At 49.3% G+C, this 18094-nt stretch overlaps 1 protein-coding gene across 1 annotated transcript in view; it reads right to left on the reverse strand.

Annotated features, from left to right (window-relative positions):
• LOC308463559 (cytoplasmic phosphatidylinositol transfer protein 1-like) overlaps nt 1–17441 on the reverse strand; it is a 50569-nt gene extending 33128 nt beyond the window's left edge. The window contains exons 1-2 of the mRNA XM_080982071.1: nt 17169–17441; nt 9241–9411 (exon numbers count right to left, since the gene is read on the reverse strand). Coding sequence (XP_080838197.1) covers nt 9241–9288 — 48 coding nt within the window. The 5' untranslated portion in view covers nt 9289–9411; nt 17169–17441. The remainder of the gene's footprint in view (nt 1–9240; nt 9412–17168) is intronic.
• Between the last annotated feature and the right edge of the window lie 653 nt (nt 17442–18094).

Below are 18094 nucleotides of genomic sequence, written 5' to 3' on the forward strand. Positions count from 1 at the left end.
TGACTACTTCTGCCATGTACTCCGGGATGGCACACATTGGGTAAAACCCTCTCCACAACTTTGGAAGTAAACTGCATTCCTTGTCTGGAATATAATGAATCCTTATGAGTGAGTCAAACAAATCCACAACTTGTGAATATATAGATATTAAGATGAAATTTTCAGAAGGCAGAGATGCTTTGCTTTAATCCTGCCTTCCCAATGGCTAACAAGAGCTGAATAAAGGAAGTTCTATGAAAACATAAAAACATAAGAGCAGCCCTGTCGGATCAGGCCAATGGCCCATCTAGTCCAGCATCCTGTTCTCATAGTGGCCAAGCAGATGTCTGTAAGAGGACCTGAGAGCAACCATATCTTCTCCACTTGCAATTCATAGCAACTGGTAGTCAAGAAGCATAATGGCTCTGAAGGTGGAGGTAGATAGTCTTATCCACCCTGAATGTGTCTGAAACCCTTTTAAATACATCCAAGCTGATGGCCATCACCGCTTCTTGTGGGAGCAAACTCCATAGATTAACTATGCACTATGTGAATAAGTTGTTTTCTCTGCCTTGCAAATCTTCCAACAATCAGCTTCACTGGTTGGCCCCAAGTTCCAGCATTGTGAGAGTATGCTTGATTTGCAAAATTTATTCCTGCTGCAAAGCTCTTTTATTTTTTGCAAGGATGTTAGGGTTTGTTAAGCACTAAACTTGCACGGCTCTGCCTTCTTGAGTCCTTTGAATTTTGCAGCTGCTAGGAAAGGCACTGGCGTCTGTGTAATGATCTACATACGCAGTTACCAAGGCCTCGTCCCTTCAGGGCAGCCGGGATACATGCATACTAGCCTTCTTTAATATGCCTGGCCAAGATACAAATTGACAGGGGTGAAGAAGATGTCTGCTGTGCTTTTTCCTTTTTTGGATAAAGACAGACCACAGATCTTTCAGTTGTATCCAAATAAATCCTACTGAAAGTAAACCTGTTGCAATTAATTGTCCTAAATTATCAATAGCATATTAGTATCATGGCTTCCCTCAAAGAATCCTGGGAGATGTTGTTTGTTAAAGGTATTGAGAGCTGTTAGGAGACTCCTGTTCCCCTCATAGAGCTACAACTTCCCAATCAGTCTTCAAAGGGAACTCTGATTTTTGTAGCTCTGTATTTTTGGTTGAAGCATAATAGAGGGGGGGAGGGGTGAAAGCAGGTTTGCAGAGTTACCGGATATTTTTATTTGACCTGTTGGTGAGCTTTATGCTCACTCAAATTTTGGTGTGTGTTAAATAGTTGACTTTTTCTTTTTTTTAGTGTTCTGTTGTAGAGATATTGTACTGTTTATTATGCACTGCTGTTTTATGGCTGCACTTAAGCTGTTTTTATTTGAACAGCACAGATCATCGAACAATAGAGCTGGAGAGTTGGAAGAGATCCCTCTTTACCAGGCTAAACATACCCAACTCCCTTCTCTGCACACGTTGCAGCTTGCCAATATCCTTCTTAAACTGTGGTACCCAGAACTGGACACAGGACTGCAGGTGGCATCTGACAAAGGCAGAACAGAGCGGTACTATGACTTCCCTTGATCTGGACACTGTTGATACAGCCTAGAATTGCATTAGCATTTTTTGCTGCTGCATCACACAGCTGACTCATGCTAAATTTGTGGTCTACTGGGACTCCTAGATCCTTTTCACATGTACTGCTGTCAAGCCAGATGTTCCTCGTCCTACATTTGTGCTCCAGGAAAGACTAGAACCGTACATTTGTCCCTACTGATATTCATTTTGTTAGCTGTGGCCCAGTTGTCCAATCTATTAAGGTCACTTTGAACCCATGAACCCTGATACCTCTCCCAGTTTGGTGTCATCTTGATTTTGATGCACATCCCTTCTATTCCTTCACCCAAGTCATTTTTAAAGACAACCCCGGACCCAGGACAGAATCCTGCAGCACCACATTTGCCACTTTTTCCTGGGATAACAAGGAACCATTGATGTATCTGAGCACAGATGTAAAATGTGGTATATAAACAAAGCAACAGAGACTACACACTTCCCATCTGAATAAATGGGTCTTTACCACAAGTGCCCACTTGTTAGGGTTTGCTTTTAATTTGTTTTTTGTATTTGTGTTTTTAATGGCTTTTAATTTATACTGTTGTTGCTTTGTCATTGTTTTATTAACTGTAATAATAATAATAATGCAGATTATGTTTGTTATGTGTTTGTGCAAGTGTATACATATACACCCACACAAAATATTTTATAAATACACAAAATATTTTATAAATACACACACTATGCACAAAGGCACTCTCTCTCTCTCTCTCTCTCTCTGTGTGTGTGTGTGTGTGTTCTACATACACACCCATACAGAGAAATTGCAAATGTTAATTATCCAGCCAGAGCAAAGGTGGGTGGCGGGCCCCCAAACCCACCATGTGGGGAAGGGGTGGAAAGCCTTCTGTCTGTCCACAAGATCTGCAGCATACCTTTAGTTTCCGCTCCTCCACAGACCTGTGCATGAGGAAGTTTCCATGACGCACGCTACCACGGCAACTAAGGCCTTTCACGTGAGGAGGCAGGAAGCCGCATGATTGACACTCCTCGTGCTGAGCAGGGGAGGCCTCTGTGAAGCGGGCAGCCTGTGCTCCCAGGCCACAGGAAGTGTGTCGTAGGATGCTGCACATACTGGGCTTGTAGCCTCCTCAAAGGCCCATCTATTCAAACTCTGGGCCACAAAATACACAGCCTGGTGTTGCCCAAAAGATTTCCCCTCCTTACAATTGCATGGGCTTTGGCATTTCCCTTCCCCCAGAAGTTTCACTCTTCCCACAACGAACTGGTTAGGGATGGCAAGAAGAAAGGCTGCCCTAAGGCTGCCCAGAAAGTCAGTGGTTGGGGCCCTCTCGGACTCCAGCTCCCATCAGCTCCAGGCAGCAAGGCCAACAGTCAGGGATGATGGGAGTTGTGGTCCAACCATGTCCAGAGAGCCACCCTGCAGTAAGCTTTGTGACCAAGTGAGGATCTAAACACAGGCCTCTCTGGTTTGAAGCCAAAACATTGGCCTCTAGCTTTCATTAGGCATCTAACAGACCAGCTTATACTGCTATTGCAGGTGTTGGGAACCTTTGGCCCTACAGATGTTGCTGAGGTAAAACTCCTACCACATTGGCCATGCTTGCTAAGCCTGATGGGAGTTGTAGTTCAGCTACATCTGGAGGACCAAAGGTTTCCGGGCCATGACAATTAGATCATTTACTAGTGAACTGCCCATCACCAAGGGCCATTACCCAAGCCTCTGCTATTACCTCAGTGAAGAGTCATATGTGAGAAAGCACGTGCTTTGCCTGCAAAAGAACTCCAACTCCCATGAGCCTCAGATACATCTGAGGGGCACCATGTTGGCTACTTTGATGTAGACAGTATTGTGCTAGAAGGATTCTTTGATCTGCCTTGGTTTGAGGCAGCTGCCTTTGTTTCCCCCTGGGAGCAGGTTGTGATCATGCATTCATTATCTTCCCTTGTCCCTTGGTAGCACTTGAGCATGACAAAGAGACAAATCTGAAACTGCCTTTTATTATATTATACCTCTTCTAAGTTTCACGAGCCTTATTGCCTTTGCCCTCGCTTCAACCCAGTGAGGTAGGCTGGTTGTTGTTGTTTCTTTACAGGCAGCAATTTGACATTTTAAGAGTTTTGCCCAAGGTGGAACAAGGAGTCCAGGGTAAATATGGGACATGAACCAGCTTCTCTGAAATCCTGTGCAAGCCAGTGTGGTGCTGTTGTAGTTAGAATATTTCAGATTACGGCAGGAGAACCAGGTTCAAATCCCCACCAGGAGCCACTTGCCAAATCTCAGCCTAAGTCTACCTCACACAGGGATGTTAGGAGGATAAAATGGGGAAGTATGAGAAAATCATGCATACTGTCCCAAGGTCTTTAGAGGAAAGGTGGGGTGATAAGTAAAGAAATATATTGCTATTCCCTGGATCCACACTACAGTCTTCTGAGATCAGGCACTGCTGGGATGTCCCCAAACAGCTCCCTCTTTCCATCACCACAACATTCAGTTCTGTTTTGGAGACATCATAGCAGTTCCAGTTGCTAAGCTCACAGGAGCTGCTTTATATCAAGTTATTTATTCCTAGGCATTAATAGACCACCATTTGTCATGTAGTCCCAAGGCAGATTACACACAGTGCAACACAATTAAACCATCTTAATGTCTTCCATCCACAAAGCCCTGCGCGAAAAGTTGTGCCCTGAGCCGACGTCAAAATGTTGACTACAGCAGCAGGGCACCTGTGGTCCTCCAGATGTTGTTAAACTCCAGCTCCCGTCAACTCCAGACAGCATAGTCAATGGCAAGGATGCTGGGAGTTGTAGTCCAATGACATCAAGAAGGCCAAAGCTTCCCCACCCCTGATTTACAGTAACAAGGCCAGAAGCACCTTGGGACAGCATTCCACAATTTGGAGGCCACCAGAGAAAAGGCCCTGTCATGCACTGCTACCACACAAACTTCACAGGGCCCCCCCTGCAGATCTCAAGTCATGGGCTGGTTCATATGGGAGGTGGCACTCTTTCAGCTATCTGGGGCCTAAGCCATAGGGCTTTGTAAAGGGAAGCACCTTGAATCGGGCTTGGAGGCGCACTGGGAGTAGTCTCTCCAAGTCAGGGACAAGGAACCTGTGGTCCTCCAGATTAACTCCCTTCAGCCCCAGCCAGCACAATAAACAAATAATGAAGGTTGAGGGATTAAGAAACATTTGAATTTACCCATCCCTATCTAAGCCTGGTTTATCAGTACTAACAACTTAGGATTTTCACAGGTCAAGATCCAAGGAACTGCATGCCTAGTTCTGTATGCCAGAAGAGGGTTCTGATTTGTGATTCTCAAAAACCAGTCGCAGAGACCAAACCTGCCCTCTCTCTTGGAAAGTGACTGGTTTATAACCTAAGCTGTGTACATTTATGTGGTGATGTCAAAAGTGCTAGTTTCATGAGTTTTCAGTTCAGTTCAGTTCAGTTTCATGAGTTTTCTTGTTTTTTGGAAAAAGAAAAGAAAAAGAAAGGCTGCGAAAAACCCCTGCCTGAAGCCCTTGAGAGTGGCCGCCAGTCAGTGCTGGCAATACTATGCTAGATGGTCTGACTCAGTACAAGGCAGTTTCTTTGTTCCTCGGAGCTGCTTGGAAGTTGTGTCAGAAGTGCCCACGGAGTGACTGAAGAAGATTGCTTATTTAAGCTGCATCTGTCAAAGGGAGCGAATGTGTCACTCCGCATTGACCAAATCGGCTTCTCCAAGAAGCTCATCCAGATTGAGATCCGACCCCTCCACCTCCTCAGAGCGGCAACTTAAATCTAGTTAGCCCAAAAAGATTGTCAGCGTAACCATGGCGCTGGGGCCTTTACCACCACACAGCCCCTGGCCATCTTGAGAAGGAGCGAGTTCTCCTCCTGACTCATCCTGAATGGAAGGCCCATTTTTAGAGAGTTAAAACATTGTAGAAATAGCACCTGTCACATGAAACTGTGCTCTGAAATTAAATAATCCAGTATACTCTGTGTGTGTGTGTGTGTGTGTGTGTGTGTGTTATGACAGCCTCCCCCAACCTGGCGCTCTCCAGATGTTTTGGACTACAACTCCCATCAAACCCAGCCAGCAGGAGATGATGGGATTTGTAGTGCTAAAACATCTGGAGATGTTTACCAATCTGGGAAAAGCAGAGTCAAGAGTGCCAGGCTGGCGTGCTAAACTAGAATTGGGAGACGCTGGTTCAAATTAATATTGGTAGTGGTGGTAACAGCAGGAGCACATCATTAAATTATAGAATTTGCTCTAAAAAGAGGCAGTGACGGTCACCAGCTTGGATGGCTTTAAAAGAGGATTAGACAAATTCATGGAGGAGGAGGAGGCTAAACTCCCACTAACCACAATGGCTATGTTCTTCTACCTCCACTGTGAAAAGCAGTAATGCTTCAGACTACCAATTGCTGGAAATAGAAGGAGGGGAGAGCAGATGTTGTGCTCAGGTTCTGCTTGTGGGTTCCCCATTCGGGCATCAGGCTGGTCACTGTAAGACTAGGATGCTGAACTAGATGGGCCACTGGCTTGGTCCAGTTCTTACGTTCGCATAGTAGTATTTGTAAGACATAAAATTAATTCTCTGAACTTCTTGCAAAAATAAAACATAACAACGACACAGTATAAAATTCCCACTCGGCCATGAAACTCAGGGGGTCAGCAATTTCTAGTTTCGCCTACCTCTGAGGTTTGTTGTGAGGAAGAAAAGGTGGGGAGGACTTTGTGCATTGCCTTGAGCTTACTGAAGGAAGGGTGTACTATATAGATGGAATGAATAAATGAACTTGGCATGCACAAGCCATCCTTTGCTCTTGCTGCCCTCGAGCAGTGAATTTGCACGCCTGTGCTAGTCCACCTCAGGAGGAAAGCCTGAGGTTATAAGGAGCTGCTGGGAATTGTAGTCCAAAACAGCTGGAGGGCCCCAGTTTGGGGGAAGGCTGTTACCCCTTCAAGCCTGCAGGCTGTGCGATTCTGGGCATGCCAGCTCTGCTTGAGGTGAGAGCAGCCAGTGAACAGTGGGAGTTCTCAGCAGCAGGAAGACCTCTGAAGGCAGCAGGTCCAGCATCCCCAGAACAGGACAATTAACGCCACCCCAGGGAATTTCTCACACCTTCCCCAGAGTGTCAGTATCACACCCATATGACTTCTTCCTCTGTTTACACAGAAAGCCGAGAACTGGTAGTACAAAGAGCTTGTATTGTCCAGAAAAGGCGGTGGGGACTGAGATGCTCCTTCCAAGTCTAGCTGGGTCCAAGAGCCAATTCAAAAACTCAGGCAGCTGTTTTCCCTCCAATAAAAAGGGTGCTGCATGCAGAAAGTTCTAAGCTAGGCTGGGATGGGGTGTGTGTGTGTGTGTGTGTGGAAATACTCTCACACAGCCATTTTGCTTTTTACAAGCAAGGGGACACTGGCGTGGGGACGCTTTGGAACAAACAGCCACCTACATGGGGCTAGTGCAAAAGGTGGCTGCTAGATCGGTAAGCAGGGCAACCCAATGGGATTGCAGGCCTCCGGTCCTGAAATTGCTGCACTGGCTGCCAAGCTAAATTCAAGGCGTTAGTACCAGTGTAGGAAGTCCTAAATCACTTGGGACCCATGTCCCAAAAAGTGTGCCTTCTTTGATACCAACCCTCTCAAGACTCTACGATTGACAGGTGAGGCCTTGGTGGTGGTGCAGTCACGGGGGGCGGCTGCCCAGCTGGCACTAACCCATGACAGGGCCTTTTCAGTGGTGGTTCCCCACATGCCGAATGCCCTCCCTTGTGCAGTGCACTTGTTTCCATCGCCATCGGCTTCCAGGAGGAAGTTAAAAGCACTCCTGTTTCTGCAAGCATTTGACAGCTGAAGGATAGTGTTTTAATTATGTTTAGAATGTTTTAAACTGCTTTTCAAATGCTCTTTAAAAATAACCACATTATTATTGATATGTTTGCTGCTCTGGCTCCTTAGGGAGGAAAGGTGGGATATAAACAGGAAAAGGATTAAACGATATGGTACATCTGGAAGACCACAGGTTCCCCCACCCTGTAAGGTGCAGCGGTTAGAGCATTGGGCTTGAAACTGGGAAACCAGAGCTCAAATCCCCACTCTGCTATGAAGCTCACTGGGCTAGTCACTACCTCTCAGCCTAACCTACCTCACAGGGTTGTTGTGAGGATAGGACTGGGGAGTGTGTGCCACCTCGAGCTTTTTAGAGGAAAGATGGTATATAAACGTAATAACAGCAGGATGCATGGCCATTTGCTATGGCTCAGCTGGTTAGATCGTAGTGCTGATAACGCAGAGGTTGCAGGTTTGATCCCCGTATGGGACAGCTGCATATCCTTGCATTTCAAGGGGCTGGTTTAGACGATCCTCAGAGTCCCTTCCAACTTTACAATTCTACGATTCTATGTACTTCCAGGATGTCCAGCTCCTCACCCAGAGAGTGTATTGACCAGAGATAGGGCACCTGTGGCCCTCCGGATGTTGTTCAACTCCAGTCCTCCCTGACTACCGGCTGGCGTTTAAGGGAGCTGAAGTCCGAGAACATATGGAAGGCCACAGGTTCCCCATCCCTGGTTCTCCACTTTTAAATGCTCTGAGGCGGCCCTCACTGCAAGGAGATCTCACCCCTCATGCGTGGATGGAGCTCCTAAGCAGGGCCACTTTCTGTACTCTCCAGCTTGCCCTGCTCCCTGGTGTTCATGCAGACCCTGTGTCAGGAGCAGGGTGGTAGGAGCAGCTTCACGCACACGCATCAACACTCGCGCAAATGAATCTGAACTGGCCTCATGGGAAACAACAAAGAGTTCCGAACTCCAGGCATTGCAAAGCAAGTAGATATTCAACAGGCTGGTCCCAGGGCTTAGTTTCAAACCACCTGAGGATATGTATAGGATATGCATAGAAGCCCCACGGCTGTCAACACAGGGCGAGTGGGTGCACGTGTGCTCACAGAGGCCTTTCTGGTGCCCATAGGGTACATCTCATTCTACAAGCCTAAGAGAGTGTGTGTGTGTGTGTGAGAGAGAGAGAGAGAAAATGCAATATTAACTCTTGCCTCTTCAGCTACGCTCTTCAGAAAGACCACCCCCTTCTTCCAATGATGCTTAGGGGGAGGAGAAGTTGAAGAAATTGTTAAAAAGTTAACTGTTGAGGGGAGAGAGCGAGTACATGCAATTCTGGTGAGAGTGTGTGGTTGCGGTGTGTGTGTTGCCCGCAACCAATTTGTCTGTTTTTGCAAATGTGCCCCGGGGTCCCGACCCCACTGCCCAAAGTCAAACCTCTGCTCCAGCCCCCTCCTTGTTCTCTGCTATAATATATTTCTCTCGGGGAATCTGGTAGGAAGAGATCTCTCCAGCCTTTTTCTTCTCCAATTATATTGTTGCCTGTCCACACACACACACACAAACACTCTACTCATCTCGGATCTTTCCTCAGTAAAAAGCATCCTCTCTCCACCACTCTACCAGGAGCTCTCTGGAAGTAAAAGGGAAACGGGCTGCATCTGAGCCTGCTCTACACAGCGGGGGGTGAGTACCCCATTCTCCCCCCTCCCCAAAAAAGAGGGGTCGCTGGCTCCGGACAAGGCTCAGAGGCCACTTTGCTAAATGGCAACAAACACCCAACTGCATCCAGCCTGTCCTTCCCTGTGCTATTGTAGGCTGATCACTGCATCTGCCTGACGCTTACCTCTTCGGTGGTGAGGGGCATGCAGATCCGATACTCTTTCACCAGCATGCTGCCTGCCGTCTCTCTGGGCGCTGGGCTGGGTGGACCCTCGTGGCACGGCACACTCCAGTGGAAACTGGGGCTCTTCACCAGCCAAGTGGCCCCTGAGGATCCCTTGGAGAAGGATGCATCCTGCAGCCAAGAAGAGACGTGTTAGAGTGGAGCAAAGCACCGCCTCTGGGAATTTGCTTGGCTGGGCAGTCTTGAGAAGCAATCGGCTCCCTCCTTCGCTCAGATCCAAAGCTCTACTTCTTTATATCTCTCCCCCCTTTGCTACAGGCACAGCTCTACCTGTGACTTCATAATCGGTTGTCATGGTAGCTGTTGTGAGGTCACCAGTCTCCTCAGCCAAAAGAGCTGTAGAAGCCAGACCATGGGAAGTAAGGAGGAGGTAGGAGGTGGAGGGGTTAGGTCACATCAGTGCTCCTTCGCTGCTGGAACCATCCCACTACCCAACCACCCCAAATCTTCTCATGTTATTTTAGGATATGTAGTGTTTAAAAAACCTCACCCAGTCAGCAAGCTTACTCAAAAGGTCAGGCGTAACGGGTATGCAGGGGAGAAAAACAGCAAGACTCCAATGTATATTGGTACTAGCCATAACCGCAGCCCACTCTGCCATGCCCAGGGTTATAATTCGTGCCCCACATTCTCTTTTTAATGCCAGGGTTCAGGCTGCTCTTGTGAGGCGGGAAGTAAGAAGGATAGCCCTCTGATCATGTGCAGAGTGCCTTTATCCCCTCAAAAAATTATTACAATGCAGATCTTGCAGCTTCCAAGCAGCACACAAGTCTTGGCCACCTGTTTAGACAACAAATTAGCCACCTCTTTGGGGAAGAAGTCTCCTCGTGGGGGGCAAAGCTGGCTGCCATCGGGCACCATAGCCCCAGCCACTTTTCACCACGAGCTCTGCCCCAATGCAATGTGCTGGAGTCCCTGACTAGTATTATTCCAAAGATGCTCAGTGGGGCACCTGGCTGGCCACTGTGATAAGAAGATGCTGGACTTACGAAAGCCTCCACCCCCACATAAGTACCACAATATATGTGACACAGGTGATCCACCATAGGATTTCCAAGGATTTTAATTTTCCATTTAGAAATCCAAGCATGTTGCAGGTGCCTACATTCTCCCCTCTGCAAGCCAGTTAGGCTATCTGCCATGTCCCCTGCCTTGGGGTCCCAATGTGGGTCTGAGGAGCTTTGATTCAGATGATACACTCCTGGAGGAGTCCTCGTACCCTCCTCTATGCTGCCACGGCCTGAGGAGCTGGCTCTTCCATCACCCTCTGAAAGTGATTCCTCTGCAGGCCCATGTGCCCCACAACCACACAGAAGCCACGTGATGACCGAAAAGGCTACTGGCCCCTTTACATATTGCAGAGCAGCCCTTGCAGAGGAAGGAGTTGCTGGCAGATCAAGTCCTGTCAGCCTTTCCAAGGCTTTAAGTGACTCTCAAGTCATTGCTGAGACAACATCTTCTCAAGCTCAGCTAGAAGGGCCCACTGGGAACTATCCAGGGTCCTGATAACTCTTTGCCACACCACCGAAAGAAGTTCTAGTGTTCAAGGTTTGTTCCCAAACAGGGCACTAACAGCACCTGGGGCAGCCAGAAGAGGCATGGAAAGAGATGATGATGATTAGGCAAAAATTGCTGCTCTGATCAAGTTTAAAGCATACAGAATCATAGTTTGGGAGATTCCCCGAGGATCATCTAGTCCTACTCCCTGCAATTCAGAAATATGCAGTTCTCCCATACGGGGATCGAACCTGCAACCTTGGCATTATCAGCACCACACTCTGACCAACTGAGCGACCCTGACTGATCATGAACACAAGTTGCTTTAGAGCAGAGATGGGGGCAACCCTTGGATCTCCAGGTGCTGCTGGACTACAGCTCCCATCTTTGCTGACTGTTGGTCATGATGCCTGATGGGAGATGGAAGCCTCCAACATCTGGAGAGCCACAGGCTTTCCATCCCCGATTCAGAATAAAACAAAACGGGGATCTGATTCTGGGTCTGAAGATGTTGTTGGCACCACCTACCCCGAGCCACCTCTAGGCTGGGAAAACTTGTACCATGGTCCTGCCAGGTCTCATCCGGCACACTCTCCCAGCCTTCAGGAACCTGGTGCTCTTCAGATGTTTTGGATAATTCTCATCAGCTGCTGCTGAGCTGGGGATAACAGCTCTAGTTCAAAACAGCTGGAAGGCCCCCGATTGACAAGGCCTGTGCTAACCTATACTGTCCTTCAGCCACATGGACGACTACAAATACAATACTCTCATCCTATCACATTTCAGGTGCCAGCCATCAAGCAATCTACTATAGAAAAAGCTTTCTGAAAGAGTTGTTTGACAGTAGAAAGGTCTTCCTGGGGAGGTTGTGGACTCTCCTTCCTTGGAGGTTTTTAGGCAGAGGTTGGATGGCCATCTGTCAGGGGTGTTTTAGCTGAGATTCCTGCATTGCATGGGATTAAACTAGATGACCTCCTTTCCGACTCTACAATTCTATGCTTCTAGGTGCCAGCATGTCAAACCAGCCCTGTTAGGTAGGATTCCTTCTTCAGGAAGTCAACACAGGATATGCATAAAATTTGCAAGCAAATCACAAGGGCGGGGAAAAGGAAGGGCTTCTTCAGACAGCAGAGTTAAGCTGTCAAATTCACTCCCACATGAGGCAGTGATGGTCGCCAACTTGGAAGACTTTAAAAGAGACCTAGACAAATTAGTGGAGGAAGCTATCAATGGCTAGTAACCCTGACAGCTGAATGTTCTCCTTCCACTGTAGGGGGCAGCATGCCTCTGAATATCACTTGCTGGAAATCCTGGGTGTGCACTGTTGCCCTTCAGTCCTGTTTGCAGACTTCACCATTGGGGCATCTGGTTGGTGCTTGTGAGAACTGGACTAGATAGGCCTTTGGCTTGACCCAGCAGGTCTTTCCTTGTGCTTGGCTTACATTTGTCACCGATCCTGGCTGCGAGCCGTCCAAGCACAGCACGGCGCTTTGCGTTACGGGCGTGCAAAGTGCTTGGCTTTATTTCAGAAACCAGCTTCTCCAGCTGTCCTCTCAAATCCCTCTCACAACAACCCTGAAAGGTAGGACCAGTCGTGAAAGCAAGGACTTGCCCAAGGCTATGCGTCACAGCTCAATCCTGAATGCTTCTGAAATGCTAATGCTCTGCTGGGTGCATTGCACTTCTCCCAAACAACACATGCCCTGAATAGAAAGGCTCCCTTGAGCAAGCCTACCCACAATGGAAGTCTATTTCCCAGTGGGAAGATGCGGCTGTTTTGAGATCCTTGCCCCCTTCTGTTATTCAGCAGCATCCCTTGCAGATGGGATCTGCTGCAAGCTTGTTGCATTGCTGACTATGGGGCCTCATTTGAGAGCCACTGTGCGTATTTGCCTAGTATGCAAATAACAAAAAGCTCGCGGAGATGTCTCTCTCTCTCCCGCCTCTTCAGAGAATCCAAGCGCTAATGAACAGACACCACACTTGGTCTTCGCCCAAAGGGCAACTTATTTATAACGTGGCTGCTAATCCGCTGTCAATATGCTTCTGATGATAATACATCTATTCTTAATGGTTAACAACCAGCTGCCCAAGTTAAGACAAAGACAAACAGGAATTTTGCTTAGTGGCAGAGGCAAAGAGGAGCTCACCCAGTTCTGGAATAATTTTTATGGTGGGGGGAGGTTTGAAAATATGGAGCATGGATATGCAATTCATCATCATCATCATCATTGTATCCCACCCATCTGACTGGGTTGCCCCAGCCACTAGCTATAGATAGTCTGGAAAGGTAAAGGTAAAGGGACCCCTGACCATTAGGTCCAGTCATGACCGACTCTGGGGTTGCGGCGCTCATCTCGCTTTATTGGCTGAGGGAGCTGGCGTACAGCTTCCAGGTCATGTAGCCAGCATGGCTAAGCCTTGATCAGAGCAGCGCACCGAAACGCTGTTTACTTTCCCGCCAGAGTGGTACCTATTTATCTACTTGCACTTTGATGTCCTTTCAAACTGCTAGGTTGGCAGGAGCAGGGACCGAGCAACGGGAGCTCACCCCATCACAGGGATTCGAACCGCCGACCTTCTGATCAGCAAGCTAGGCTCTGTGGTTTAACCCACAGCGCTACCTGCATCCCTAGAAAGGATTAAAAAAGTTCTCAGATGATGGATCTATTAACTCAGAGGTGGGAAAACTCAGGCCTGGGGGGGGGGGAATGTAGCCCTCTGGGCCTCTTTACTCAGCCCCCAGAACAATCCCCAAGCCACACCCCTCACTGGCTCGGCTTTGCACCCATCTTGAGTGTTTTTGCCTGGCTAGAATTTGTCCTCACACAGACGATGCTTCTTCCCTGCCTGGATGGATAGAATGTCCGTATTCAGAAGCTGTGAATGCTGATGATGGATGGGGCGTAGACAGCAGGAGAGGGCTGTTGGTCTGCTTCTTGGTTTCCTCCGTGTTATCTGGAGGACCGCTCCAGGGAATATGATGCTGTATTAGAAGGCTAGGCATAGGATACCAATTGCTGCTTTTGTGCAACGTATTTTGCACTTGAGAAAATCAGTCCCCAGGTATAAAACGCATTCAAATAATGGACCGGTTCTAAAATGCGATGGTGTGTATAAATCAGAGCTCTTGTTCATTGGCTGAGAGACTGCCCAGTGAAAACCCTCCAGTCTGAATCTCATCTTGAGGCAATCCTGACTTTCTCAGCCTCAGCTTTTCCATCTGCAGTGTGGACATAACAACACCGACCTACTGTACGGTGCTGTTGTAGGAGGTTACACAGCAAGAAAGCAAGGAAGCACTTTGAAAGCAACATGTTGTGAGCATGTGTGGGTGGGGGCCCCAATCCTTCTTTTTTTTTTTTTTTGTCCCTTTGTTGAGTATCTTGTGGTTGACAGGGGAAGAGGGAGTGGAAGCTGCAGCCAAGAGAAAAAAAATGCACCATGGCCCAGCAGATGTCAGACTGGGACAGATTCACTCATACTAGGAGTCCAGCATCCTGCCTCGTAGTCATAGACCTGGAGCCTCCTCCTCCTCCATTAATATGCCTAACTTTGAAAGCCATCTCAGCTGCCAGCCATCACTGCATCTTGCGGCAGTGAGTTCCATGTCTGAACATACAAATAGCAGAGAGCCCCGGTTCAGGGTTGGGCTCAATGCCAGCCTGAAGTTCTGTAGAATCTAGCATCCTGCTTCCCACAGGCAGAGGGTCTTCTCGGGAGTGGTGCCTGCCCTGTGGAATGCCCTCCCACCAGATGTCAAGGAAATAAACAACTATCTGACTTTTAGAAGACGTCTGAAGGCAGCCCTGTCTAGGGAAGTTTTTAATGTTTGATCTTTTGTTGTGTTTTTAATAGCCTGTTGGAAGCTGCCCAGAGTGGCTGGGGAGGCCCGGCCAGATGGGCGGGGTATAAGTAATAAATTAATTATTACTATTATTATTATTATTATTATTATTATTATTACTACAATATGTCCCCAGGGAGCCTCCAAAGAGATTCTGATAGCTAAGCCTAAGGGCACAGGAGCCAACTTCTATTTGAGGGAGCTGCCCCCCCCAACTTGATGGGCATTGCTATTCAAATGGTGCGCATGCACTGCATCATGTGATCGATTACCTGCTTACCTGCTCCTCTCCACAATATTTTATTCAAATTGGCATACCTGCCTAAGAGCCTTGGGGTCAAACTATGTATTACATGAATTGTGTGGCTAGCAGCAACATCAGCATTAAAAAAAAAAAAAAATCCTAGGCAGGGTGGTGGCGGTTTTCCAGGATCACAGCAAAAATCATCCCACTGCAGTGAACCTTTGAATGAAACCTCCCAGAAGTCCCAAATTCAAACACAGAGTGGAGGAATCTGCAAATTCTGAGCCGTTCCCTTAAGTAGCCAGATGGCTCTCTTTATACTGCTCTTGTTTTTAATAAAAGAACGGTCCCTTACAACACACACACACACACACACAGGATAATCTCATTTCTAGTTCTTGAATTTCTAAAACAGGAGTTGCCAAGCTACAAATCTGTGACCTCAAAAATCCTCATCCCCGAATTCCAGATCTGATTGGACTGTTTATGTTTACTGTGGGGCTGTAGCTACAAGTTGCAGGCAAATATAGCAGGAGCAGAGAGAGAGAGAAAGATCGTGTGGTGGTTTTTTTGTTTTTTTAAACAAGAAAAGCTCTTCAAGAGGGAGGAGAGAAGAGGGGCAGTTAACCCTTTCCCTGCTGCCCATTTTTGCAATCCAAATGCACAACGACTTCCCCTCGGCTGAGGCTCAAAATTAAGCACTTGATTTGGAAAGGGCTGCTAGAGGAGATGGAGAGAGGGGTATAGGATGGAGCGATCACAAAGGGAGAGACAGTGAAGCCTCCTATCACCACCAGGAATAACTTTTCTTAACCACACACCCACACCCACCCCACTGCAGAAATGGTCTGGCCAGGTCCTTAGTTGGAATGCTGTACAAGGGCACTAGGGCTTCATATGCCCCACAGCAAAATCTGACCATGCAACAGGTTGTCAAGTGAAGCCGGGTGGCAAATGAACCTCTTTCAAACCTTAAAACTCTCCCAATTCCACACACAAGAGTCTCATTCTGTAGGAAAAGGGCGTCAGCAACTGAGAAGCGGGGCGAGTCACCCTGGCAAAACGTGCTCAGTTGCAGGCTCAGCCCTTAACATGTTAGCAGCCACTGATCCCATGCATCTTCACTCGACCTTTAAGCCCCGTGGAGTTCAAAGTGGGGTTCTCACGATGCTGCCGCAACCTTAAAGCAAATACAAGTTATGGGGCGGAGGTGCCTTGGTGCATGCGCAAAGAGCGTTTAGTACCCCGAGCCCAGCAGCTGGCCCCTTCAAATAGAGGGGGGTTCGGGGTGGTCGTGGGAACCTTCCAGATTGCGGGCGAAGGGAAATTGCAGCCCATCTCCTTTCGCGCAGGAAGGACTCAGCCTGGCTGCTGCTGTTTCTCCCCGCCTTCTCTCCCTCCCTTCCTCCCTGCTCCGGACCAGTTCTCACCTGCCCGACGGCTGCCAGCAAACAATGGCTAACTGGGGCGTGGAAGGCAGGAAAAAGAGAGGGAGAGGGAGCCGGAGGTGGCGCCGCCGCCGCCACGCCCGGCTTGCCTCGGTGTTTCCACGGGCCCCGCAGGCAGGCAGCCTGGGCGCGCCTCGCCTCTCGCAGAGGGTCGGTTGGCCACGCGGGGAACACCCGGAGGATGCAAAGACTCTCACCGAGAGGAGGCGAAGGGGCGCCCGGCAAAGACCCCGCGCGGCCACGTGCTTCGCCACCTACCCCGGGGTTGCCCAGACGGGGAGGAGTTGGATGGGGAAGGGCCGGGCAGCCCTCCTCGTTTCTCCTCCGCGGGCGATTTTCCTCCTCGGCCCGGCTCCTGGCCGATCTCCCCCCGCCACAGCCCCTCCTCGCTTTCCTCCCGCGCTCGCCTCGCCGGTGCGCGCCCTCTAGGCTTCCTCCCAAGAGCGCTTCTGGGAAGGCAGCCTTTCCAAGAATCGCTCTTCTCGCCCTCCCTCCTCCCGTCCCCTCGGCAATCCCGGCTCTTTTTCTTGGTTGCTCATCGCGCTTTTTCACCAGCCCGGGATTCCCCAGCCCCACATCCAGTCAACCTTTTTCCACCTTCCACCAGGTCCCCCCCAACCCGTGCGCACCCGTGCCCTCTCCAAATTCTCGCGTCTTCCCTTGCGCAATCCGTCCCCGCTCTGTCTAGGGGACCCGCTTTGCGTTGCCTCCCTGGAACGCAGCCCCGCCACCACCAATGAAAAGGAACGATGTCCTGGGAGCAAATCCCTTCCTGGGGTTTCCTGAATCGTCCCAGTGCCCAATCTTCCACACCCACCCATTCCCCGCTCACCCGGACGCGGGTCGCCCAGCTGAGCCGGCTTCTTCACGACCAACCAGTTCCCCTTCCTCCCCGGCGATCCTCCCTCGCAGCCGCCGCACGTGTCTGTGGCTGCGGGCCCAGAGAGCTGCCCGCTGCCGTAGGAGGAACGGGGAGAGGGGAGAGCGATACGCTCCTGCACCTTTGAGAGCGCCGCTTTTGCACAGCCCTTTTCGGAAGCCGGCCGCCGGCCAGCCCAGTCCTCTTGGGTAGCCGCCTCCGACGACGACCCCTAGGGGAGAGAATCCGGCGTCGCACCTCGCTCTCCTGGGCCGCCCCCTTCCTGGAGCGGGTGGGCGGCTGGGAAGAGCCTGGAGCGTCGGAGGAGGAGGAGGAAATACTTCGGCTTTGTGGCCAAGGGTAAGAAAAAATGTAAAGCGAGGAGGGTCTCTTGGCAGCCAGGGGGAACTCACTGACTTTCCACTTCCTCCTGGGATGGGGTTTGCCAGCCTCGCGGTCACGATAGTTGCATCTCAGGAAGAAATCCAACCGGTGGCGTTTTGGTGCTCCGTCGGTGCAGCTTTGCGCAATACCACATTGGAGGGGAAGCTGCGTTATAAGAACCTAAGAAAAGCCCCGCAGGATCAGGGCCAAGCCGATCCCCATGGGAAGCCCACAAAGAGGAACTGAGTTCAGTAAGCATCTCCCAGAGTGAAGCTAGGACATTTAGCCTTCATGGCTGGTAGCCACTGGTTTTCAATGAATCTGTCAATAAGGCATCCAAGTTGGTGGCCATCACTTCCTCTGATGGTAAGGTAGTGAAATCCACAGTAGACCTAGGCTCTTTGGCTGAGGTTAGCAAAAGAACAGAGTAAGAGCCGGGTTGCTGAATAAGGCCAGTGGTGGCCCACCTCTCCAGCATCCTGTTTCCACAGTGCCAACCAGATGCCACAATGGGG

This window comes from Podarcis pityusensis (assembly GCF_964106645.2).
Source record: "Podarcis pityusensis genome assembly, chromosome: 14".
Classification (NCBI taxonomy): Eukaryota; Metazoa; Chordata; class Lepidosauria; order Squamata; family Lacertidae; genus Podarcis; species Podarcis pityusensis.